The 22,356-nt window shown below is 44.8% G+C and overlaps 1 protein-coding gene across 1 annotated transcript in view; it reads right to left on the reverse strand.

Annotated features, from left to right (window-relative positions):
- The window catches only part of EGF (epidermal growth factor), a 627,377-nt gene that overhangs the window by 130,293 nt on the left and 474,728 nt on the right, over nt 1–22,356 (reverse strand). The window contains exon 19 of the mRNA XM_078677482.1: nt 21,183–21,333. Coding sequence (XP_078533608.1) covers nt 21,183–21,333 — 151 coding nt within the window. The remainder of the gene's footprint in view (nt 1–21,182; nt 21,334–22,356) is intronic.

Below are 22,356 nucleotides of genomic sequence, written 5' to 3' on the forward strand. Positions count from 1 at the left end.
CATCTGCCCGATCTGTTGTTACCTCAGGCGTGGTGTCATTAGAGTGACCAGCAGATAACCTGTCCCCCTCCAAGTTCTCAACAATCAGCTCAATTTTCTCCTTAAAGAATTTAGCCAGATTTTCACAGAGTTCTTGAGAAGGGACCGAGTAAAGGGTGTTTTTAAGAGTTACTCGGGTTTATCCCATCTAGCGGAACACGCTAAGGAAGCTGTTGAAGTGATACTTTTGTTCAGGGATTGTTACCTATGTGTCAAGAACAATTGAATACCATATGCATAGACTGGCAGACTCAGGGGCTTATACAAGTTCCGCGCTCCATAGGACTGCCATACTCGCAGTGGCGGTCCGACCACCATCTGCAGTATTACAAGTGTGGCAGTTAGATGCCACAGGACCGCTGCGACCGCCGAAGATCCATGATCCTGCGGCAGTCGCACAGTAGTCAGGAGACACAATATGCAGCCAGTGCCGCTATGGCACCTCTGAGCATATTCTTGAGTTGGCTTTCCAGCACCTGTTTCATGACGGTGAGCCCACCATGAAAAGGGTGGCAGGGAGGCAACTAAGGGCGGACCTATTGCTCTTGGGCTTTGGAGTGCATACAGGGGGCACATATTTTGCCCTCCTGGTATTGCACCCCAGTTGCTGCATGGTGTGGCATGCATGCATGCGCTCTCATGGTGGCAGTCTGCATGTTAGGCTCGGACCGCCCGCACAACTAGGATTACACTCGTAATCTGGCGGGTGGGCGCAACACAGCCTTGGCAGCCCTCCAGTGGCTGATGCGGTACTGCTACCGCTGGAGGACCACCAAACTAGTAATAAGGCCCGAAGAGTTTGGCTGAATTGGTCACTGTCCCCAATCATTGCATTTCAGTGCAAGAGTGGAAAAAAGAGTCAAACAAATGTTAATTAATGACTTTAAGTCTACTTTCCTTTCAACAAGCTTCAAAATGGAGCAGAATGGGAGTAATGAATAGAACAGGAGGCAGGGAGGAGGGTGGGCAGGTAGAAATTGAGGAAGAGTAAGAGAAGAGCAATACTCTCTGAAAAGGTCACGTTTTAGTTGTGGTCAGCGAGAACACAGCCTCCCAAATTCACTCAAATAACTCAGAACCAGTACCTAAACTGCATAGTAAATACTTTCATTCTGTGTAACCAGATGGCTCTTATTTGAAGTGCATGGTTAATAGTAAGGCTACCTCTTGTATCTTTGATACTTATGCCAGCTAGTCTGCTTTGAAAACCCTTGAATTTCCTTCTTTACCTCTCTCAGGTTTGTTCATTGATGCAGTAGGCATTTCTAAAATACAAAAACCTCACCATATTACTGACCCTATCTCAATTACTTTAGGTCCTATACCAATCAACATGCCTTTCTGTTGAGTTCTACCTCACCTGCTAACTTGGTTAGAAGGAATATAGGGCCAGATGTACAAATGTATTCGCTAACATTTCTTTCAATTTGCGCAAAGACTTTTAAAAAATCCAATGATATTTTGAGAACTGACCTATTTACTAATAGGTCAGGTCACAAATTATCATATCATTGTGAGTCGCAGCTCGGCCTATCTCATGCATATTAATGAGGTAGGCTGCAAACTGCAACCCATTACAATTCACTGCCATCCCCGGGACGGTGGCATGCTGGGTTCAGCTGACCACCATGTCTGCGACTGCTTTCAAATAAATCTTTTTTTAGTTTTTTTTTTTAGTGCTGCTAGTTTTCCTTATTGGAAAATGGGATACGTTTACAAACAAATGTTTTTGCCAACATACACAAAGTGGGAGGGGTCCTTTGGGAAACCCCTTCTCGTTTGCAAATGGGTTACCGCTATCGTTATGTAGTCAGTAAACTATTAATGTTTTGCAACATGGTTTTGGTTGCCAAACATTAATTCATCTCATTGCGAATCGCTGTTTGAATGCAATTCAGTATGTACTTGCAATACCAAATTGCGATCTGGTAACAGGACTCTGAATGTTGTGGGTACCCTGCGTGGGACCTTGGCAGGAACAGAGTAAAAAATGGAAGGGCAGCAAAGGAGTGGGCGCCCCGCATTGGCATTAAAACAAATAGACTACGGGTGCACCGCCTGAGACCGTGGCACCTATAAAAAAAATAGTCGCAGCCTTGATTCTTCATTATTGAAGTGACGAGGGCCTCACTATGTATTCACTGCTCCTTTTTGAGAGCACCTCTTACTGCTCTGTATAGTCTTTGTTTTTAGCTATTTCAGATAGAGTGATGCGCCAAGGAGGACAGGGGAAGGAAGCACAGCAGCATCCAGAATATAAAAAAAAAAAACTGTATGTCTCCTAGGATATTGAATACATAACTCCAGGAGAGCTTTCTATTATTTAAAAAATACTCTGAGCTAGAGCTGTATGCCCTACAGCTAGAGTGTGGGGGACACCTTGTGGGTTGTTCTTGGGCTGTATTTTGTGACCTGTAGAATAATAAAGAGAGACTCAAGCAAGCATTTCTGCTTCTTTGGAATAAAAATACTTTATTTGAAATGCTTGTGAGACAAGTATTAGCATGTATTACCATGTATGTATTGATAAGTAATACTTTTCAATATGATTATTGATAAGCTACTGTGGTAACCTTTTGATAAAGCCAATAGGTCTGCCTTACTTAAAATTATATCTCTTCGTATTGTTACTTTATGTTAAAAAAACATTGAAATTCATTGGAAAGAATCAAACGTTCAATTTATGTTATAGTTAGATCTGGTAATAACATTTCACTTTGTAGCTAAAAAACTCCCTCAGGTGTTCACTGAAAATTCCAAAGGTTAAAGGGGCATTATGGTTAGGTGAAAATGTCAGTTGAAACTTACCCTGTCATGCACTGGTTTCTCATCAATAAAATTTACAGCAAAGCCATGATAATATCATTGGTGTCATAGAAGATGTCATGAGTGATGTAAAATGTGGGGTAATTAGCAGTGCGCAATGGGGTAATTGCGAGGGTGCAAGTTATGGTTACTTTGGGGCACAAGTTATAGTTACTTGAGATAACTCTAAATGTACTTGCTGAATTATGATGGTTTTCTTTGTGTGAAATCTGAACCTAACTATAACGTCCCTGTAAACTTTGTTTTTTTCAGTGAATTTCAATTTTTTTTTTTAATACTATTTCCTAACTATAAGGTCTTTGTAATCTTTGTTTTTTTCAGTGAATTTCTAGTTTTGTTTTAACGTAAAGTCATTTTTTATTACCATACAGCTACCGCTCATGATCATAGGGACCTGGGGGTTGGCCACAAGCTCTGGCCGCGGTCAACCCCCCAAAGGCAGCCAACCCAGTTGGGGGGCACTCAGCCCCCTCCCTGTGCCGAATTTAACCCAGGTGCCCCACCCCCTGGAGGCCACTGCATTTTGTGGGAGGGGCATGTGTCCCCCTCCTCAGGCCGTTTTTGGCCCCTGGGACACCATACCTCGGGCCAACCACTGTAATTATGGGGAGGAGGTCAATTTCAGCCCGGGGAGCCCCATCTCCTGGGCCCCAGCCAGGTTGTAAATGGGGATGGGGGCTCGCGACTCCCCTCCCCAAGCCGATTTTGGCCCAGACCCTGTTCCCCGGGGCCTGGCCAATTAGTAAAGGGGGCTGTGCGGCCCACCTCCACGGGCCATTTTTGACCCCGGTTACCCCAACCTCCAGGGCCCAAGCAATGATTAAAGGTAGAGGGGCATTATGGCCCACCTCCTGATTTTAGCCCGGGTACCACATCCCCTGGGGCATGCCCAATATTTAATGGAGATGGGGACCCATGCATCCCCCCAGACGTAGTTCAGTCTCAGGGACCCCCTCCCTCAAGGCGCAGCCCATACTTAACGAGGAGGGCCCATGTGACCCACCTCCCTAGGCCAATTGTGGCCCAGAGGATCCCACATGTAGCAGCTAAAAATGCTGCTCCCAGTGGGTGGGAGCATTATACAGATCTGAAGTTTGCTCCCAGAGGACAGGAGCATTTTTCATACTCCTACCCGCTGGGAATGGATTAAGAGTTGGCTCACACTTGGCGGGAGCTTTGAAAATTGCGCCCACCAAGCAAGCACAAACACAGGTTTCCCTGTCCATTCTAGTATGGGCAAGGATACCGTTATGTCCTCTGGTGGGCACCCAGGGACATAGCTGGAGTCGGCCCTGGAGGATAGGGTCCCCAGGGCCATTAATGGCTCCGGGAGGGGGGGGGCGTGGCCCCCTCCCCTTTGATTTTGCAACTGAGCCCTGGGGGATTGAGTCCCAGAGATGAAATCGGCCCAGGCAGGTGGGGGCTGTGTGCCCCCTCCCCTGTTTTTTACTTCACCCAGGCCCCGTCGATGGGGTCCCCAGGGCCGATATCAGCCCATGAGGGGGGCTGAGTGCCCCTCTCCTACTTTATATTTAGGGCAGGCCCCAGGTATGAGGTCGGGGGGCCAAAATCAGCCTAGGAGGGGGGCAGTGCAGCCTCCCTCCCCTTTGTGTATTCGGCTGGGCCCAGGGGGATGGGTTCTCCTGGGCAGAAATTAGCTTGGGAAGGGAGGCCATGCACACCCCCTCGCCTAATTAGATTAACCCCCGGTACCTGGCATAAAGAAAACTAGAATGGGAGTCTGCGCTTGGTTTTTAAAAAATATTTTACTGCAAATTTGTGATAAAACAAAAAAATACAAAAAATGTTTTGGCCCATCACCAGGTCTTGGCGGGTCAGGGTATTCGTACCCTGCCCCCTTCTGTTTAATTAGCATTTTCTTTGGGACTCAGACTGAGTCCCATTTCCCAAGATGGCTGCCACCACTTCCTGGTTAAAGTGGTTTCAGTCAATCAGATCTCATTATGAGACCTGTCGGATCCGCGGAGCATCCGAGTCCCTAGAAATACAAACATCTTTTTTATTTAATAACTCCAAAACTACTGAACAGATTTACACCAAATTACAATAATCATTCTTTCTGGATCAAGATCTAGCTTTTTGCCAAATATGGTGTCATTTCTTTCAGCTGGTCAGGCTGTAGTCATGTTTACTATCTCTATGGGAAATTGCATGGGAACTCCCCCCCCCCCCTTTTTCTTGCTCCCGCTTGACAAATCACCTTGAAGCTTTCAAAGGTTCGGCAAATGGCCCGAAAGGTATTAGCAAAACAAAAAACACTTTTCCTATGGTAAGTAACTATAACTACCTACTGTGTGCTGGTGATTCTTGTGTTTCAGTCAAGCAGGAGCCGAGAAGAAGGGGGGGGGGTTCAAAAAAGTGTGTTTCCCATGTTAATTCCCATAGGAGCTTTGAACACAAATACAGCCCAAACCACTGGACTGAATTACACCAAATTTGTCAGGAATGTAGATTCTGGTTTCGCAAATCACAACTTCAGTTATCTGGTGTAAATCTGATCAGTAGTTGTTGAGAAATTTAAGGGGAAAAAAGAAGGATATCTGTGATCACGGTGACTTCGCAAATAATACCAAGCTCGTACAGGGAAATGCAGAGCTTTGATTGGCTGCCAACACTTCAACCAGGAAGTGTTGGCACCCATCTTGGGCTTCAGCCGAGACCCCAAAAAAGACAAGGGGCAGAGTATAAATACTCTAGCCCCATACCCTTGTAACCTTTGTTTTTTTCAGTGAATTTCAACGTTTATTTTTTTTTTATTTCTTAACTGTAACCTATAACTTTTGAGAGTGGGTGTATGAGTGGCTGTATAGGTAGGTTAGGGTGTGTGTTAGTGGCTGTACAGGCCCTTGAGTGGGTGTGAGAATGGGTTTGTGGGTGTCTGAGTGGTTCTGGGGGTATGTGAGTGACTGTTTAGGTGTGTACTTGGCTGTGTACGTGGGCGTAGGTGTGTCTGTGGATCTTGGAGTATGTGCATGAGTGTCTGAGTGGGTCTGTGACTGGATGCATGAGTGTGGGAGTAGATTTGGGACTAGCTGCATGAGTGGGTCTGTGAGTCATGCATGAGTCTCTGATTGGGTCTGTGAATGGGTGCATGAGTGTCTCTGAAAATCTGTGAGTCAGTGGGTACATGTGTTTCTGAGTAGGTCTGTGAGGTAAAAAAAGTAGGGGGCACATGGGAGCAGGGAGAAGTTATAATTAGCTCAGGTAACTATAACTGCTGAATTTCACTGGTTTTGTATGGGTGAACTCTGAGCCTAACCATAGCATCCTGTAACCTTTGTTTTTTTTGTCAATTTATATGTTTTTTTAATTCTAATGATTTGATGTGATGTGATCAATTATGTTATTTAACATGTTGACTTCTTTATTATGTCACAAGCAGTGCATGACGAATGGCTGGGGAGCAAGTTATAATTAGCTCACTAGCTATAAGCAGTAAATTTCAGTGTTTTTTTGTTTTTAATTGTTAGTTTTTATCGTATGTCAACATGTAATTTTACTTTATAGTGAACTTCTAGTTTTTTTAATGTAACTTATTATAGTATTGCCATACCTCACTATAAAGGCAACTTTGTTTTTTTCATTTTTCTCTCTCTCTCTCTTTATATATTAGTCAGAAGCGGTTGCCACAGGGTAGTTCTAGTTAGGCCCATGTCTCCATAGGAAAAGCATTTGGGGGTGTTAGACACAGCTACAGCCAAAACTGCTGAACAGAATGACTACAATGTTGGCAGAAAGCAAGATTTTGGTCCAGAAAGCACGATTTTTTGTGATTTTTTTGTAATTCTGTTCAGTAGTTATTCTGGTTTTTTATAATACTCTTTGTGTGTTTTGTATACTTGTCTTTTATGAATTGATATTCGAAATAAAGACTTTTTGAACTGAACTGAGAAGTTGCGGTTGCCATCTTAGGGCTCGGAGACTCATTTACCCAACACCACACCACACATGGTGATGAACATCTTACCTTATATTTAAAAAGAAAGCCATGCATTGAGGAGTTTAGGGAAAAAAATCAAACCAAGAGGGCCGAAAGAGAGTGGGTTATGTTATGATGAAAGCTTGAAAGCCGGGTGGATTCTCAACAGAAGAGCTGTAACTTCACCTCTTTTATGACCTGTACGAGGGATGGGAAAAACTTGTTATCTCGAGTAATATTGCTACAGTGATTCCAACTGCTGCTTTTTCATGTGACACAACACTTTCCAATTCCAGGGAGCCTTAAATGTTTTTTGCTGGGAGATAGTTCTATACTTTACTAGCTTGTATGGAGGAGGAGGTTCCACTGATGCACTTCTTCTTTGGGAGAGAGATGGTCAGCAGGGCTGCCAGTCTAGAGTGGAGTGTTCTGTTCTGTTAGTATCTTTACAGTTATATTTTGATGAAGGCTGGTCACTCACATAGGTGACCGGGTTGGAAATGCAGCGTGCCTTCAAAGAAGAGAGTCTGGCCATGGATAGCAAGAGGAGTGTTTAGAGAGCTGGTGAGATGTGATCGTGTACGTGAAATTGTGCCACATTTTGGATTCTTTATAGATTTGTAGGCTTCAGATGGTATGTTGAGGCCTCTAGGTAGAGAGATGATAAGATCGATGGTAGCATGTATTTGTGTTGGATACCTCGATGTGGGACACTGCTATGAAGCTCTTACAAGCATAGAAAGTGTTTCCTGTGACTTGGTTCACTTGGGAAATTAGTGGCAAACTGAAGTCTATGATTATCCCCAGATTTCATTATTCAGTTGATATTTCTGTTAGTTCTACAGTAGCAGGCCTGTAAACCTCTTGCAGACCCATGGTCATCAGTTGTGTAGGTCAATATTATTCCAATTAGGTGTCATTTATTAATAAAGTCATTTGCCTTATACAAATTGGACATCAATAACATCAGGCCCTCTGCAGCTGGCTTTTACTTCTACCACTGTTTTTCTTTTTTACCCACTTTTGGACTGTTCTTTGTTTTCAGTCAAAAATTAGGGGAGATGGAGGGACAGAGAAGCTTGTCCTCTTACAATAAGTAACCATAATATAGGTCGTTGTTCCGTTTGCTATGAAATAACTCTCCACAAGGTGAAGAAAACACTTGTTTTCTTATATAACTCTCAACCACCATGGTTCCCACTTGGTGTCATGATTTACCATCGGGTCCATCCAGTTCCAGTGCAGAACAAGCTGTGCTGCTCAGTCTAGAGGAGGTTGTATAGTCTTCCTATCTGAGACCAATGCAGTGCAGCGAGAAGGCACCGCTGACAGAGTGTCGCAGGGATTCTGCTCCTACACAGAACTGTGCACAGAGACCCAGGACCTCAGTGAATTGTGGTGTACCAAAAAACTCACCTAAGTGCCTAGAAACCCTAACCAGCTAGCATCAGTGTCACATTAGCTCTTCGTGCTATAGCAAAGGAACCAATGATTAGACGGGGCAAGATGAAACCCCTGCAGGACCACTGAATGCAGCAAGCCACATAAGACATCTAGAGAAATACTCTCCTATGCTGGGATCACGGAGCCCCCACAACAGACTCTGGGCGATCTGAATTAAAGCTGGTTCACTGATAATTAGGCGCTTTGTGGAGAAATACCTGGATCAGCTGGTGTGTCAGAACCTACGGAGCAGCGTAAGAATGGCCCCGAAGATTGCGGCAAATCCCTCCGGCTGCAAATTACGCAGAGACTCTGGAGCGTTTGAATGTGCCCGCAGCATACTCTGACGCCGGACCTGCCGAGGAGAGGAAGAGGCAGAGCAACAGGAAAGAATCGCACCGCCGGCCCTTTGGTAGCTGACTCACTGAAGCGGGCGAAGGAGCCGCTGACTGAGGCAGCGGCAGCAAGCGGTGAGAAGGGCAGGCGGAATAAAGAGGTGAGCCTAGGAGAGATTTGTGAGGAGTCTCAAGACACCCCAGACACTCCAGACGCAAGGGCCACAGGGGGCATTGTTTTGAATAAAGGCCAGGGGGTGGAGGTCGAGGACCCCCCTGTCTAGATGCCGAAGTAGAGGGGAATGTCTCCATATCAGCTCTAAGTGGGGGGCATATTACAGCGGATGTGTCTAAAGGGATACTGGCCCCCCAAGAACCACGTGTGATTGTTGTAGAAGGGGAGGCAGCGGTTATAAGCCAAAATGATGGCAGTGATGGCAAAAATATTGATATTCCTGACAATGTAGTTACATCAAGTGGAGATGGAGGTGGAAAGGGAGTGCAGCATCTCGCCTCAGCGCTGGAGATGAGTAATGCGATTTTGGCAACAGATCTGCTAGCAGGGAACAAGAATAGAATTGATCTGGATAAGGAGCCCAGTGACTGTTTCTTTTCTGTCTCAGAGGGGCCAGTAATTTGGACACAGATCCTGAGGATAGCGATCCCGACCGAGCCATAACAGCTAAAAAATCTAACTTGCGCTCTGTTACACAAAGTCGTGGCAAAAGGACTTAAATTGGGACTATTCATCAGATACCCCACTATCTGGCCCCCTATCAGGTAAATCCAATGCGGAAACTGGCATTACTCCCCCTACGCTGGAAGTAATACATCAGGCTATCCTCTCTCACAGAGAAGAAACGCGCCAGGACAGCCGTAAAGAGCAAGCCGCAATGAGGAAAATGCAAGGGGTCGTCAGGAAGCTCTCTAAGGCATGCGTAATGTAGGCGAGAGGGTGACGAACCTTGAGGAAAGAATAGTCTCAACTGAAGCAGAAGCGACCAGCGCATCAAACTAGGTGGAGGCTCAAGGCTCGCAAATCAAAGAGATCCAGTGGAAACTGGAAGAATTTGAGAACAGGCAAAGGACGAATAACCTTAGGGTGCTGGGGGTCCCTGAGGGGGCAGAAGGGTCCAACACCAGGGCATATGTAATCGATCTTTTTAAGTTCGCCTTTCCCAAGCTGTTAGAGTGGAATTGGGCAGCTGAAGTGCAACAAGCACATCACACCCCTTTTAAGCCATGACTACAAGCAAAAGGGGGGAAAACCACGGGCAATTCTTGTGTTCTTTGGCATTTTCCTCCTGCGGCAGACAATCTTAGACAAGGCCAGACCAGAAGCAAAGAGATCAAGTGGGGGGGTCTCGTTTTCGTTCGGCCCGATTTCTGCCCCTCAACGGTAGAAAGACGCTGGAGGTTGAGGCAGTTGATAAAACCTTTCCAGGAGAGGAATATTCAGATCTACCTCATCAACCCGGCGCAACTCAAGTTGATCCATGAGGGACATACCTGGTATTTTTCATCAGAGATAAAAGCTCGAGAATTTCTGGACGCTATGGACAAATAAAGTTTACCTGGTGTAATTTAGAAAGAAAAGAGAAAGAATGTAAAGGGTGCCGGGTACGACGGATTAAGGGTCTAAGGGCAGGACGGGTGGAGGGGGGTGTCGAGAAAATTCAGTATTGTATAAAATAGTGGTTCGCGATTTTTGATTTATTAGGATAAGGGGGTAATGTAAATTTATTTTGATTTGGTCTAGAAGGACCCAGGCCGCTAATGCTGCTTACATCACATGCACAGACCATGGTCTGAGCGTTTCAATAGGGTGGTGGGAGATCACGAAGCAGGGGAGGGAGGTTGGGGAAAGGGTGGGGGGTGAAGAGGGTGGGGCAGGGGGTGTGCTTTGTAGGGAAGAAAATAAATACCTGGTATTATTTCGTACTTTGGTTTCAGGTTTGGTATATAAAACCGAAGAATGGCTTGAGTCAAAGGGGGTGTGGCAATCCCTTAAAAAAAATGGGGAAGCTTAGGATTTGTACAGTTAATATTGGTGGTCTGAATGACTGGAGGAAGAGGCAATGGCTGGGGCAATTTGTTCGGTCAAACCAGTTAGACCTGGTATGTTTACAAGAGACCCATCTACCGTGGGCAAAAAGACATTTAATAAATATCAGAAGATTTGATCTGTTGGCCTGTTCATCCCAGACATCTACCATCAGAGGGGTTGCAATATTGGCTAAATCAGGTTTGGGGGGGGCAAAACGCCAAATGACAGATGCCCTGGGGAGATGGGCGGTGGTGGAACTTGGTGTGGGATATACACTATGTACAATCTATGGTTCGAATCAGGATAATCCCGACTTATTTGAACAGCTGGAAATAGAGCTGACAAATTGGCCGAGACCTATGATAGTGTGCGGGGATTTTAATATCTCTGCTGACATTGGTAATAATACTGTTTATGTAGGCCATAAGCCTAAGGTATATTGAGCACTGTAAGCATTAATTAAGTTGCACGGGTTGATAGACGTCTGAGGGAACAAAGAACCTAATAAACCAGTGTTCACGTATTTTTCCTGCACCTTTAATAAGGATACTAAGCTGGACTATTTTATGATCTTCAGGACAGAAATTGAGAAAGTTACAATCGAGAAATTGCCCAAAATAATGTCGGACCACAGCCCAATAATTCTGGAGCTGGATATAGACACTTTAAATAGGAGTCGTTCAAACCGGACATTTCAGAGGAAGCTATTATCTAATCGCAAGTTTGTAGAATATATACGGAAGTGGGCCCAAGACTACTTTAATATGTACCGGTATAGCGCATCCCGGAATACTGTCTGGGATGCATTCAAAGCAGCCCTTAGAGGGGAGACGATTAGCTTCTCAGCTAGGGAAAAGAAAGAGGCTAGAGAAGAAAATAAGAGATTAGTGGGTCAGTTAGCAGCTGCAGAAGAACAACGTATGACAAATATTAGTCAGGGGAAAGAGGCCTCCGGGATCCAGCAGAAGATTATGTCTAATAAAGCAGAGATACACAAATGGATAGCCCAGAAACAGGCGTATAGGGGCAAGGTTTATGAGACAGGAGAGCAGGCAGGCAAACTGCTAGCACTCCGGATTAGGCAGGAAAGCACTAAGAATACAATAACAAACATACAAGAGGGGGCTAGGAACTATACAGAGCCAGACGACATATTCAAGGTTTTTAAGAACTTCTACCAAAATCTATATAAAGAAGAGATCAGGTCAGAGGCTGGTAGTCTGAAGTTTGAATATTCAGGCCCACACTTGGGTAGTCAGGATATAGAAGTATTGGAGAAAGATTTTGAAATGGGGGAAGTTGTTGAAGCTTTGCAGGATCTGTTAATAGGGAAGGCTGCGGGGCCCGATAGTATCCTGCTCAAAGTATATATATGTATTCAGAGTGAGACTATCCCTTTATTGCTGGATCTATTTAACAGCATAATGTGCTATGGTGAAATTCCAAAATCATGAAAGGAAACTAATATCATAGTTTTCATAAAAAAGGGAAACCTAACGAGAACCCTGCATCCTATCGTCCAATATCCCTCATCAATACAGACACTAAGATCTATGTGAAGGTTTTGGCTAAAAGGATGGGAAGTATCATAGGCGGTCTAGTTTCCCCGTGGCAGCATGGGTTTATCCCAGGTCAAGGGACAACAGAGCTTATTAGACGAGTTATCACACTTTTTGATGTGCAGGCTGCCACGGGGGGACGGATGGCCATTATCCTTATAGACGCAGAAAAGGTCTTTGATCGCGTCACGTGGTTGCATTTGTGAGGGATATTGGAACGGAGGGACTTTGGCCTTAAAATAATGAGAGCTATTAAGGCAATGTATTCAGAGCCGAAGGCTAGAATCCAACTAATGGGAGGAAGCTCAGAAAGAATCTTTATTTCTAGGGGGACGCGACAGGGCTTTCCCTGTTCACCAATTCTGTTTGCTCTGTACATAGACCCACTTATACAGAGATTATTAGGATGCGATGATATCAGAACCAACAGTTAGTAATGGGTTCAAGACCAAGCTTTTGGCCTATGCTGACGACCTGGCCATAATCACCCCGGAACCAGACAGGGCTATGAGAGGTATTAAGGAGACTGCAAGTGAATTTGGCCGGTGCTCTGGCTACATGTTGAATGAAAGGAAGACTCAAATAGTCTGCACCAGTAATATTATAATGAACGATGTAAGGAGTACTGAATTAGCAGTCTATCTGGGGGTTAGGGTGAGCCCCGAACCAGAATCAATTATAAAAGATAATTTTGCTCCGCAGCGGACTTAAAGAGAATAGAAGCTCTACATCTGTCTATAATAGGAAGAGCCAACGTACTGAAAATGACCATGCGCCCCAAAATTTTATATCTTTTTCACTCCATCCCTTATTTGATTGATGAGGGTTTAATGAAATCAGTAGAGGCAGTATTTATGAATTTTATATGGCAGTATGGTAAAATTAGCCGATCCAGGAAATATCTGTCCCTACCGCAGGAAAAGGGAGGGTTGTCAATTCCTAATATTAGATTTTATCAATGGGCTTGTCTGATAAGCCAGATGGCAATATTATTTGATTCTGCTAAAAGCCAGACAGATACCTCATATGGCAACCAGAATCTTCCATCCATTTTTGAATTGATGTTGGGCAGAGAAGCCATAGGGCTTCTGCTGCGGAGAACCGATAGACGGTATTAAAAAAAATGCAATATAAGCTAATGGATAGTGTCTGGGAGGTATGGAAGGTGGTGCAAAGAACATTGGCAGTCCCAAAAATAAACTATTACACACCCCTATGGAATTCAAGTATATTCTCGCATTTTAGTGAGGATAGGATGGGGAGAGTGTGGGAGCAGCAAGGAGTTACAAGAATAGGGGACATCTTGGAAGGGGATCAACTGATGGGCTTTAGTACCATTCAGCAGAAATTTGGCATCCAGGTAAACCAAAGCTTCAAATTTATACAAATATATAACACTCTTATGGGTATTAGACCACGGATCTTTCCAGGGGGTAGAATTAATCTGTTTGATTATTTATAAGGTGGTGGAACGAAAATTAAAATGATTTATAGCACTGTTTTACCGAGTTTACAAGATAATATAGAAAAACTTCTAGCCTCCTGTATGTTGACATTAGGTGATCAGGATGTGGATGTGGATAAAGCACTTCAACTAGCTGGGAAACTGTTTTGCTCCACAAATGTAAAAGCCCAACACTATAAAACCCTCTTCAACCTCTATTTTACACCTGCCAAATTATCTGAACGGAGTAAGAGGGATGATGATAAATGTCCAAGGTGTTAGGAAGGGCCTGCTAACCTGGCCCATATGTTCTATCAATGCGATAAATTAAGTTTAATTTGGGGGGGAAATTGAGAAGTTCTGGGAGGGACTGCTAGGTATGAAGATCAACCTATCCCCTACCCTAATTATAACAGGAATTGATAGCAACCTGGGCCTCAAGATGGAGGAGGAAGCCTTTGTCTTTATATGTGTGGCTGTCCTGCGGATATTGGTAGCGGCAGGTTGGAAAGACACCCTGGCACCTACCTTTTGAGATGTGGCTGTCCAGACTTCTAGGGATCCATAATATTGAATCTGCTTTATATAACCGGAGAGGCAGGAAGATGAGGCAGCTGGGGTTGAGCATATGGGCCCACATCAAGGAGTTGAAGGACTCCTGGCTATAAGCAGGAATGGTGGGTTTCTTTTTGTATTATGTATCTATTAACCTCTTGCGTGTTGATGATGAGCTCAGCTTGTCATGCAGCAGCGTGGCGCTGTGCTTCGTCATGACCTCCGCGGAACGCCCACGCGGGGTTAATTACGCCGCTGTGCTGGGCGTTCCATTGAGCGGGCGTGGCCAGGAGCTGATCATCAGCACAGCGCCACCGTGCTGCATGACGAGCCGAGCTTGTCATCAGCACCGCGGCGCCGTGCCCGGCCCCCTCCCCCCCCGCACCGCGTGGGAATTACCCCACGGCAATGGGGCTGATGAATTGCTTCCTAACTATGTGTATTATGTGCATATATGTATAAAGCCACACTCTACTTTGTATTATGACCGATTTTACATTTTATGAATCTGTGTATGTCAGGTTTTAACGGATTTCAGTATAAATGTATTTATTGTTGCTGTACCGGGTATTTAATAAAAATTAAAAAAAGAAAGGAAGAAATACAAAAAAAGGAACCAATGACTAGACAACCCAGAACATGTGACTTAGGTTATACTCAGGAATGGTGGGAAGTAAGAACACTCTTTTGTTATACTCTCATACCAGTCCACAACAGGAGTAAAAAAAAAAAACACGGGAAAGGTCAAAATATTTATTTTAACAACATGCTCTAAGATGCAGTATTTTTGCTAACATAAGCAGACATATGATTAGAAATATTATGATCAGCACTGTTACAATTCCATACAACACAAAAGGAGAAATCATATTGCAATGATGGTGAAAAAAGGTCTTATGGCACTAGTACATCACCCTCCCTACCTAGGAACTATGTTTTATAAAATATAGAAGATCTCTTAGGCTTGTTTGGGGGACCCCATACCTCTAAGATCAGCAGAAGTGTATCACATCAGGATCTGCAAAAGCTCTCTGTCTCTCTGGAAAAACGGGCTCCTTTCAAGTGTGTGCAATCATGCTTACAGTGCATTATTAAAGGCTCCAGAATCACGTTTGCTGCAGCTGCATATATGTTATGGCTAAAACGTGAGCCGATCAGCCCGAACAACAGCTTCATTGTTATGATAACCTTGGAGGCTTTAGAACTCAGTGTGCAGACTAGAGTCACGATGTAAGTCTTGGGATGCTGAAAACAAGCCATTCTCATGTGAAGCATTTCACGCAGCCTAAGTCACAACAACAGTTATATGCAGTGTCGTGTGCAAAAGCGGCAAAAAGGTAAAATGGCGTTTAAACTTCTAATAAGCCTATGCTAACTTAACAATGTGTGCAACAAGGCCCTGCCCACACTACAAGAGATATTGGCTACGAAACCAACGCACAGGGATGAGACCGGTAATAACCGCCCCCTGTGCTTATCTGTCCTTTAGGTGAATGGCCAAGGGGATACTTTGATGTAGTGAGTATGGCACAGCCGAATTGATACAAGGAACTCTCCTTGAATACAGATTCAGGCATTATTTTGACATAATGGGCACATTTTCTTTACCCCGCAGAGAGGGACTATAAGCTCACCTTGACCACCGACGGATCCATTAAGCAAAACAATTGCCTAAATAATGTATGTGTATTATGTTCATTTCTGTGTTTTATGTGCTATATGTTGTGTGTCAGAAGGTACACTAATTTTATTATAAGTGCTCACCACTATTTGTAGCATGTATTTGTTCACTAGTTATGCCACTACTAGGTGGTGTTCAGAATGTACATAAACAGTACATATTTGGAGCACTTTAATATATACATGTTGATTGAAGTATATTTCCTGCCAAACCTTTGGCTCTCATGATTATATATTGGAGATTACAAAACAGTGAATATCAAGTAGGTATTATCAGCTTCTTATATGTAGCATTTGCGTCCCAAGAAGATATAAACATCCCAGGATATCATTCCATTGTTTCCACGGGATCTCCTCCCATTCTAGAAGAATTCTCTTTGTGTATCTCGGAAGATGTGGCTGGAGTTATGCTAAAAATCAAATCTGGATCACCTATGGATACTATACCACCGTGTTTCCTCCCAACCATTGCGCCAGTCTTTCTTGATCATCTCACTGACCTATTTAATAGCTCACTGTCACAATTTGTTGTCCCAAAGATATGGAAGCGGTACCAAAGGGGGATGATGGACGGGGCGTTTGAGCAAATCAAACACCCACCCTCAGTCAACTGATCTGGGTTTAATCCAACATCATTCTTTAGCTCACTCCACCACCCCAGTTCAGACATGGCCATATGCAAATAAGTCTGACCCTGTGCCTCATGGGAACAGTCCAGCCCGAACTGCCAAACCATGTCTTCCCTGGACCGAAAACAAGCATCCTGGGACCAGTTTCGGGTTCATAACCCTTCTCAGCCAGGCTATCTTTAATCCAGTGGCAAAGAGAGCAAGGGACCCACGTCTGGGCATACCCTGCCAACTTAGGGCGAACAAAGCGATACCCAAGGGGATGATGGACGGAGCGTTTGAGAAAATCAAACACCCACCCCCAGTCAACTGATCTGGGTTTAATCCATCATCATTCTTTAGCTCATTCCACCTCCCCAGTTCAGACATGGCCATATGCAAATCAGTCTGACCCTCTGCCTCATGGGAACAGTCCAGCCCGAACTGCCAAGCCTGGCAGTTTGGGCTGGACTGTTCCCATTGGGCACAGGGGCAAGACTGATTTACATATGGCTGGATCCAAACTGGAATGGCATGGTGAGCAAAAAACACGATGGATTTAGGCCTAGATCTGTGTACTGGGTGAATGTATGACATTGTTCTGCATTCTGTCCATCAATTGTTCTTTTTCCAAAGATATGGAAGGCCTCAATAGTCAGGCCCATCCTCAAAAAATCCCCCGCAGACCCTAAACTTTTAACCAACTATCGTCTAATCTCGCTTCTCCCTTATTTTGGGAAAATGCTTGAATCATTGGTCAACCGACAGCTCGTTACTCATCTAGAGAGCCATGGCTTACTGGACTTATCATAGTCTGGTTTCAAGGACGCCCATAGTACTGAAACAGCATTGGTAGAGGTCACAGATAACACCAGGCTAGCATTGGACAGAGGAGAATCATTTATTCTTGTCCTGCTAGATCTATCTGCTGCCTTCGACACCATCTCCCACAGCATTTTAGATCTAAGGCTCAGGGAGATCGGTGTCTGAGGTAAGGTCCAAAAATGCCTCAGAAGCTATCTAATGGATCGAGTCACCGCCGTTTAGATCGGTGACATCATCTCATGCAATAGGCCAGTTAGGATGGGAGTGCCACAGGGCTCTATTTTGAGCCCGACGCGCTTTAATCTATACGTGACTCCATTGGCCAAGGTGATCAGATCCTATGGCTTTGATGTAGTGTCATATGCCGACGATACTCAGATTCTGATCACCCTTGGCCTAGATCCAACAGATACGAAATCACTTTTTAAAGATTGCATGATCCATATCGATAGATGGATAAATTTAAATCACCTACAAATAAACGGAGGAAAAACCGAGATAAGTCTCTTTGGCAAAGCCCATGAATACTGGTCAAGTTACTGGTGGCCTCAAACCCCTGGCCCCTGCCCAGTGTCAAGACAATCAGTTTGGAACTTAGGTATTCAAATAGACAACCAATTGTCAATGAAAGATCAGGTTAATTACCTAATTGGTTTGATTATCAACCGCGTGGACTATGGAAACTCTTTGCTGTCTTTAATAAATGAAGAGCTTCTTACTAGGCTCCAAGTCCTGCAGAATACTGCTGCTAGGCTAGTGCTGAATCTCCCGACGGGGATCCCTTTGGCACCCAACTTGAGACTTCTTCATTGGCTTCCTGTTAGGAAGCGGACTTGTTTCAAGATTCTCTGCCTAACACATAAGAACATGTACGACAATGGTTCCCATTACTGGAAAAAGAAACTCAGTTGGTACCAGCCATGCAGGGCTCTAAGATCCAGCAACAAATCCCTTCTAACAACCCTTAAGACTCATGCCATAAGAAAAGGTAGGAGATCCTTTTTATTTCTTGCTCCCGCTTTCTGGAATAAACTGCCACTACATCTACGTATTGTCTCTGATCATAATCATTTTCCCAGGGAGCTAAAAACATGGCTATTTGACAATTAACTGACTCTTGTCCAAACCAACTCCTGAGTATTCAGCAAGCGCCATGAGACTTCCGGGTGATATGCGCGCTAAATGAATATTCCTGATTTGATTTGATTTGAGTTGATTATTTGAGTGTGATTAGTGCCAACAGCTCTACAGGAGTGGTATCATGGAGGTAGATCCTTGGTCCTTATGAAAAGCCAAGGGGATGGCTCTAAACATGTCGAGCCTTAGGAAGGCAGGTAACTATTTATGCACCTTTCTCTCTCCCCATTTTTTAATCATACCGACTAGAAGCAAGAATAAATAATAGTCTACCTACCCTACTAGCCATGTATTTTTAAGGTTTTCTTTCCACATTAAATAACTCCCCCACTCCTCTTACCATAATTCTACACCATATTAATACATCTATAAGTGCTCCCATGTAATTCATAGGTAGCAGCACACCGTGTTCCGCTGTGGAACGGGATGGCCCCGATGATGAAGCATGCCACCAAGTGGCAACACTGGTGGGTGATGGTTATATAAGAAAACAAGTGTGTTTCCTTTACCTTGTGGAGGGTTATTTCGCAGTAAAATGAGTGGCTCCCTATAATTTGGTTACTTTGTTTTCAGTTGTCACTATCACGTGTTAACTTGTTTATGTACAATTATGTTTTAATTTACATATCATTATGACACAATATACAAGACCTCTGACCCTCGGTCTCAGGCCTGCTCTCTCCCCAGCAGCTCCGCTCCTCCTACACTGCCGCTGAGCCCTCCAGCCCCCTACTGGGAGGTGTCTGAGGCTGCTGTCTGCCAGGTCACCTCCGTGTGTGTCCGTTCCTGCCTCTGCCGGATTCCATTTCATTGGTGGGTCAGTTGTGCTTTGTAATTGTCTGGTATTATTTGTAATTGTTTTGTAATAGTTTTTTTGGTTTTGTGCCCGCTTCTGCCCCTTGTGCCTGCTCTGTTTTCCCCACTTCCGCCTTCCTGCTGCTGCTGCCCCAGCGGCCCCTCCCCCTGCCCATGCCCATTCCTGCCTCCCAGCTGCTCATCCCTTCCCCTCCCCTACATAATGGCGGCCGCTGGGCTGTTGCGCCCCTGGCGTGCCAAAGGCAAGCCCGTCCGTGCCCGTCCGTGACCCGACGGCAACCAGGGACCCTGGATCTCGGACCATCCATCGCTACAACGCAGCCGTCCTCCTCGCACTTAACCTTGGAAGAAACAACAACTGCTGAAAAGCCACACCTAACATGACCCACTGCCAGTTCTCCTGCCGCCACTGTCGCCAGAACTTTGCCAAGCTCCGGCCCCCAACACCCTAGGCACCCTAAGATGCATCCTCCTCAACGTGCACTCCTTGCACCCACATTCAGTGGAAAACTGGAATCTCCTGTACTTGCTCTGTCCCAGCGTCTGGATCAGCGCATCCTCTGCCCCGACATCAATATCGCCATCGCCATCCCAGACGGGTACAAGTTCCAGACGAATGACTGCCCTACCCACCCAGGAGGAGGCATCACCATCACGCACAAAAACTCCCTCCGCCTCACCATCTTCAGTGTAAACTTCCCTGCCGTCGAGCACCCACACTTCAAGGTCCAGACCAGCTCTAACTCCACACTCCGCAGCACCCTCGCCTACAGATCCCACGGCCCCCAAGCACTCTTCACCGACACCATCACCGGCTTCATCGCACCCCATGCCATCGCCACCACGGACTACATACTCATCGGAGACCTGAACTTCCACCTCAACAACCTCAACACCGCCGCCCTCCGTGACACCCTCACCAACATCGGACTAAAACAACTCGTCACCACACCAACCCACAAGGCAGGACACACTCTTGAGCCCATCTTCGCTGGTGGCAACAGCATCCACTTCAGCCACACCACCCAGCCCCCCTGGACCGACCACCACTGCATACACTTCCTCGTCAACAAACCTAAGCTACCCGAACCTGCTCCACGCCTGGAGCCTGTGCTGTCAGGCGGAACACGGGCTCCTATTGAAGTCAATGGGACTCCGACTGAACAGTGTTCGGTCGCATTATGATGGGTTGGGCGGAACGGCCGACCCCGAGTCTGTCAGTCCTGATTCCGAGACGGTGTCAGGCGGAAAGTTTCCACCTGATATCATAATGAGACCCTAAGTCTGCAGGAGAAATGACTAGCAGATGAGAGTTGAGTGTCATGAGATGGAGTATGTTCCAATTTTTGTTTAGTGATATTATTTTCCTTTAGAGCGTGTCTGTACTAGCAGATTTAACCAGATTTTGGTACAATCAGAATGACAGCCTTGCTGACTTGCATTATAAAAGCACCCTTTTTTATATTTTCAATCAGGCTCTCCAGGTCTGTGTTTGTTTTCACGCTCTCCCAGTCTCTGTTCTGTTTGGAAGTCTCTTCCCCGATTTACAGAAATAGAATTGAATGACTGAGCAATCTGGGCATCAGAAAGATCTTTGTGAGAAATACTGAAGGTTGACATGCCACATTGGTAACAACTGCCTTCACAATGCATGAACTAAGCACCTACATTGCACAAGCAGTTGCAGCTACTAAAAATTTCTAGAAAAAATGGCTTCTTAGCAGCAACAAAATTTAGATGGCAGATCGCCGCTTTATATCCATGTAAATAAATAAATAAGAAGTGGACATGCTGCTCCCATGACCAGGTTTCTAAAAACAGACAACACACGGGTCTGTCACCAATAATGACTCCTAATTTGCTCATTCACTATAAGTATATGCTGAAACCATCAACTAACCATGGTTGGTTTACGTGTGTTCACTTACTTGCATGCATATTCCTGAAGTTCAATTAAATGAATGCAAACTCCTCCGTTGAGGCAGTATTCCTTATGTGATTCGGGACAGTCCTCTACATACTTCCTTTTCACTGGTGAGGTGATGTTGGTGGGCTTCATGGTGGTGGGGCTGATACGTTCTGTAAAATGTTGCAAATAGTGATGACTTCAATTCAGTTAGAGGTAAACATTCAGTTGTACATGTTCCATATTTTTATATGTCTGTTAACCCGTTTGTTGCTTCAATCGTTCCGCGCCAGTGCTGAACGTTCGAAGTAACGGGTACGGCCGCGTCGGCCAACGGATGTGCGCAGCACTACCAAGGTAGTGCTTGCGATGACCGTTGGCCGACGGCAGCAATCAAGGGGTTAATATAACAGAAGAACACAACACATGTCCCTGCAACAAAAAGAGTAGAAATTTAAGTACTGAAGCCCTAGTGAAAATGTGCTACACATATTTGAATTTTTTGTGGGTCTTTTCCTCCAATAAATTCCAGCAGGTTTGACTTGCCAGGATCTATCAGAGGAAATCTGTGAGGGCGTGATAATTATCACACAATTTATAGTTCCAGCCCCCCTGCAAACTCCTGTTTGTAGAGGGCTTAAATTTAACCCTGAAATTGTAACCAGGGCCTTACAGTTTATTTAGCTAGTTGCATTCCAGCCATTATGCCAGATGACTTCATTTGAAAAAAGATGGACCCAAATTGTGAACCAACTTTTTGCAATTGGAATAACATTTAAAAAAAACAACCTATAAACTAATAGGTTAATTAATTAAATAATGACTCACAAGTCGCAGAATGGCTTGCCTAATTAATATTCATTAGGCAGGTTGCAATTTACTACTTTGTCTGATTGCTGGCAATCACAGGGATTGTGACCTGCAAAGGAAAGGTGATTGCCAACCCTGTGATTACATACCAAAATGGAAGCAACCGGTGCTGCTTTTAAAAACACAAATAAGTTGTTCCATTTTGGAAAACATCAGAGAGAACACCATTGCCTTTTTACTCTGAGTCTGACCCTCCAGTTCCCCTAGGGGAAATATTCTCCTTTACCCTTTGCGCATCAGGTACCACCTCCTTTGAGGGGTCTGCAACTAGTCAATGGTTTGCAACTGGAATTTCAGTTGCAACCCATTAATACATTCAGTCACAA

This window comes from Lissotriton helveticus, chromosome 2_1 (genome assembly GCF_964261635.1).
Source record: "Lissotriton helveticus chromosome 2_1, aLisHel1.1, whole genome shotgun sequence".
Lineage (NCBI taxonomy): Eukaryota > Metazoa > Chordata > Amphibia > Caudata > Salamandridae > Lissotriton > Lissotriton helveticus.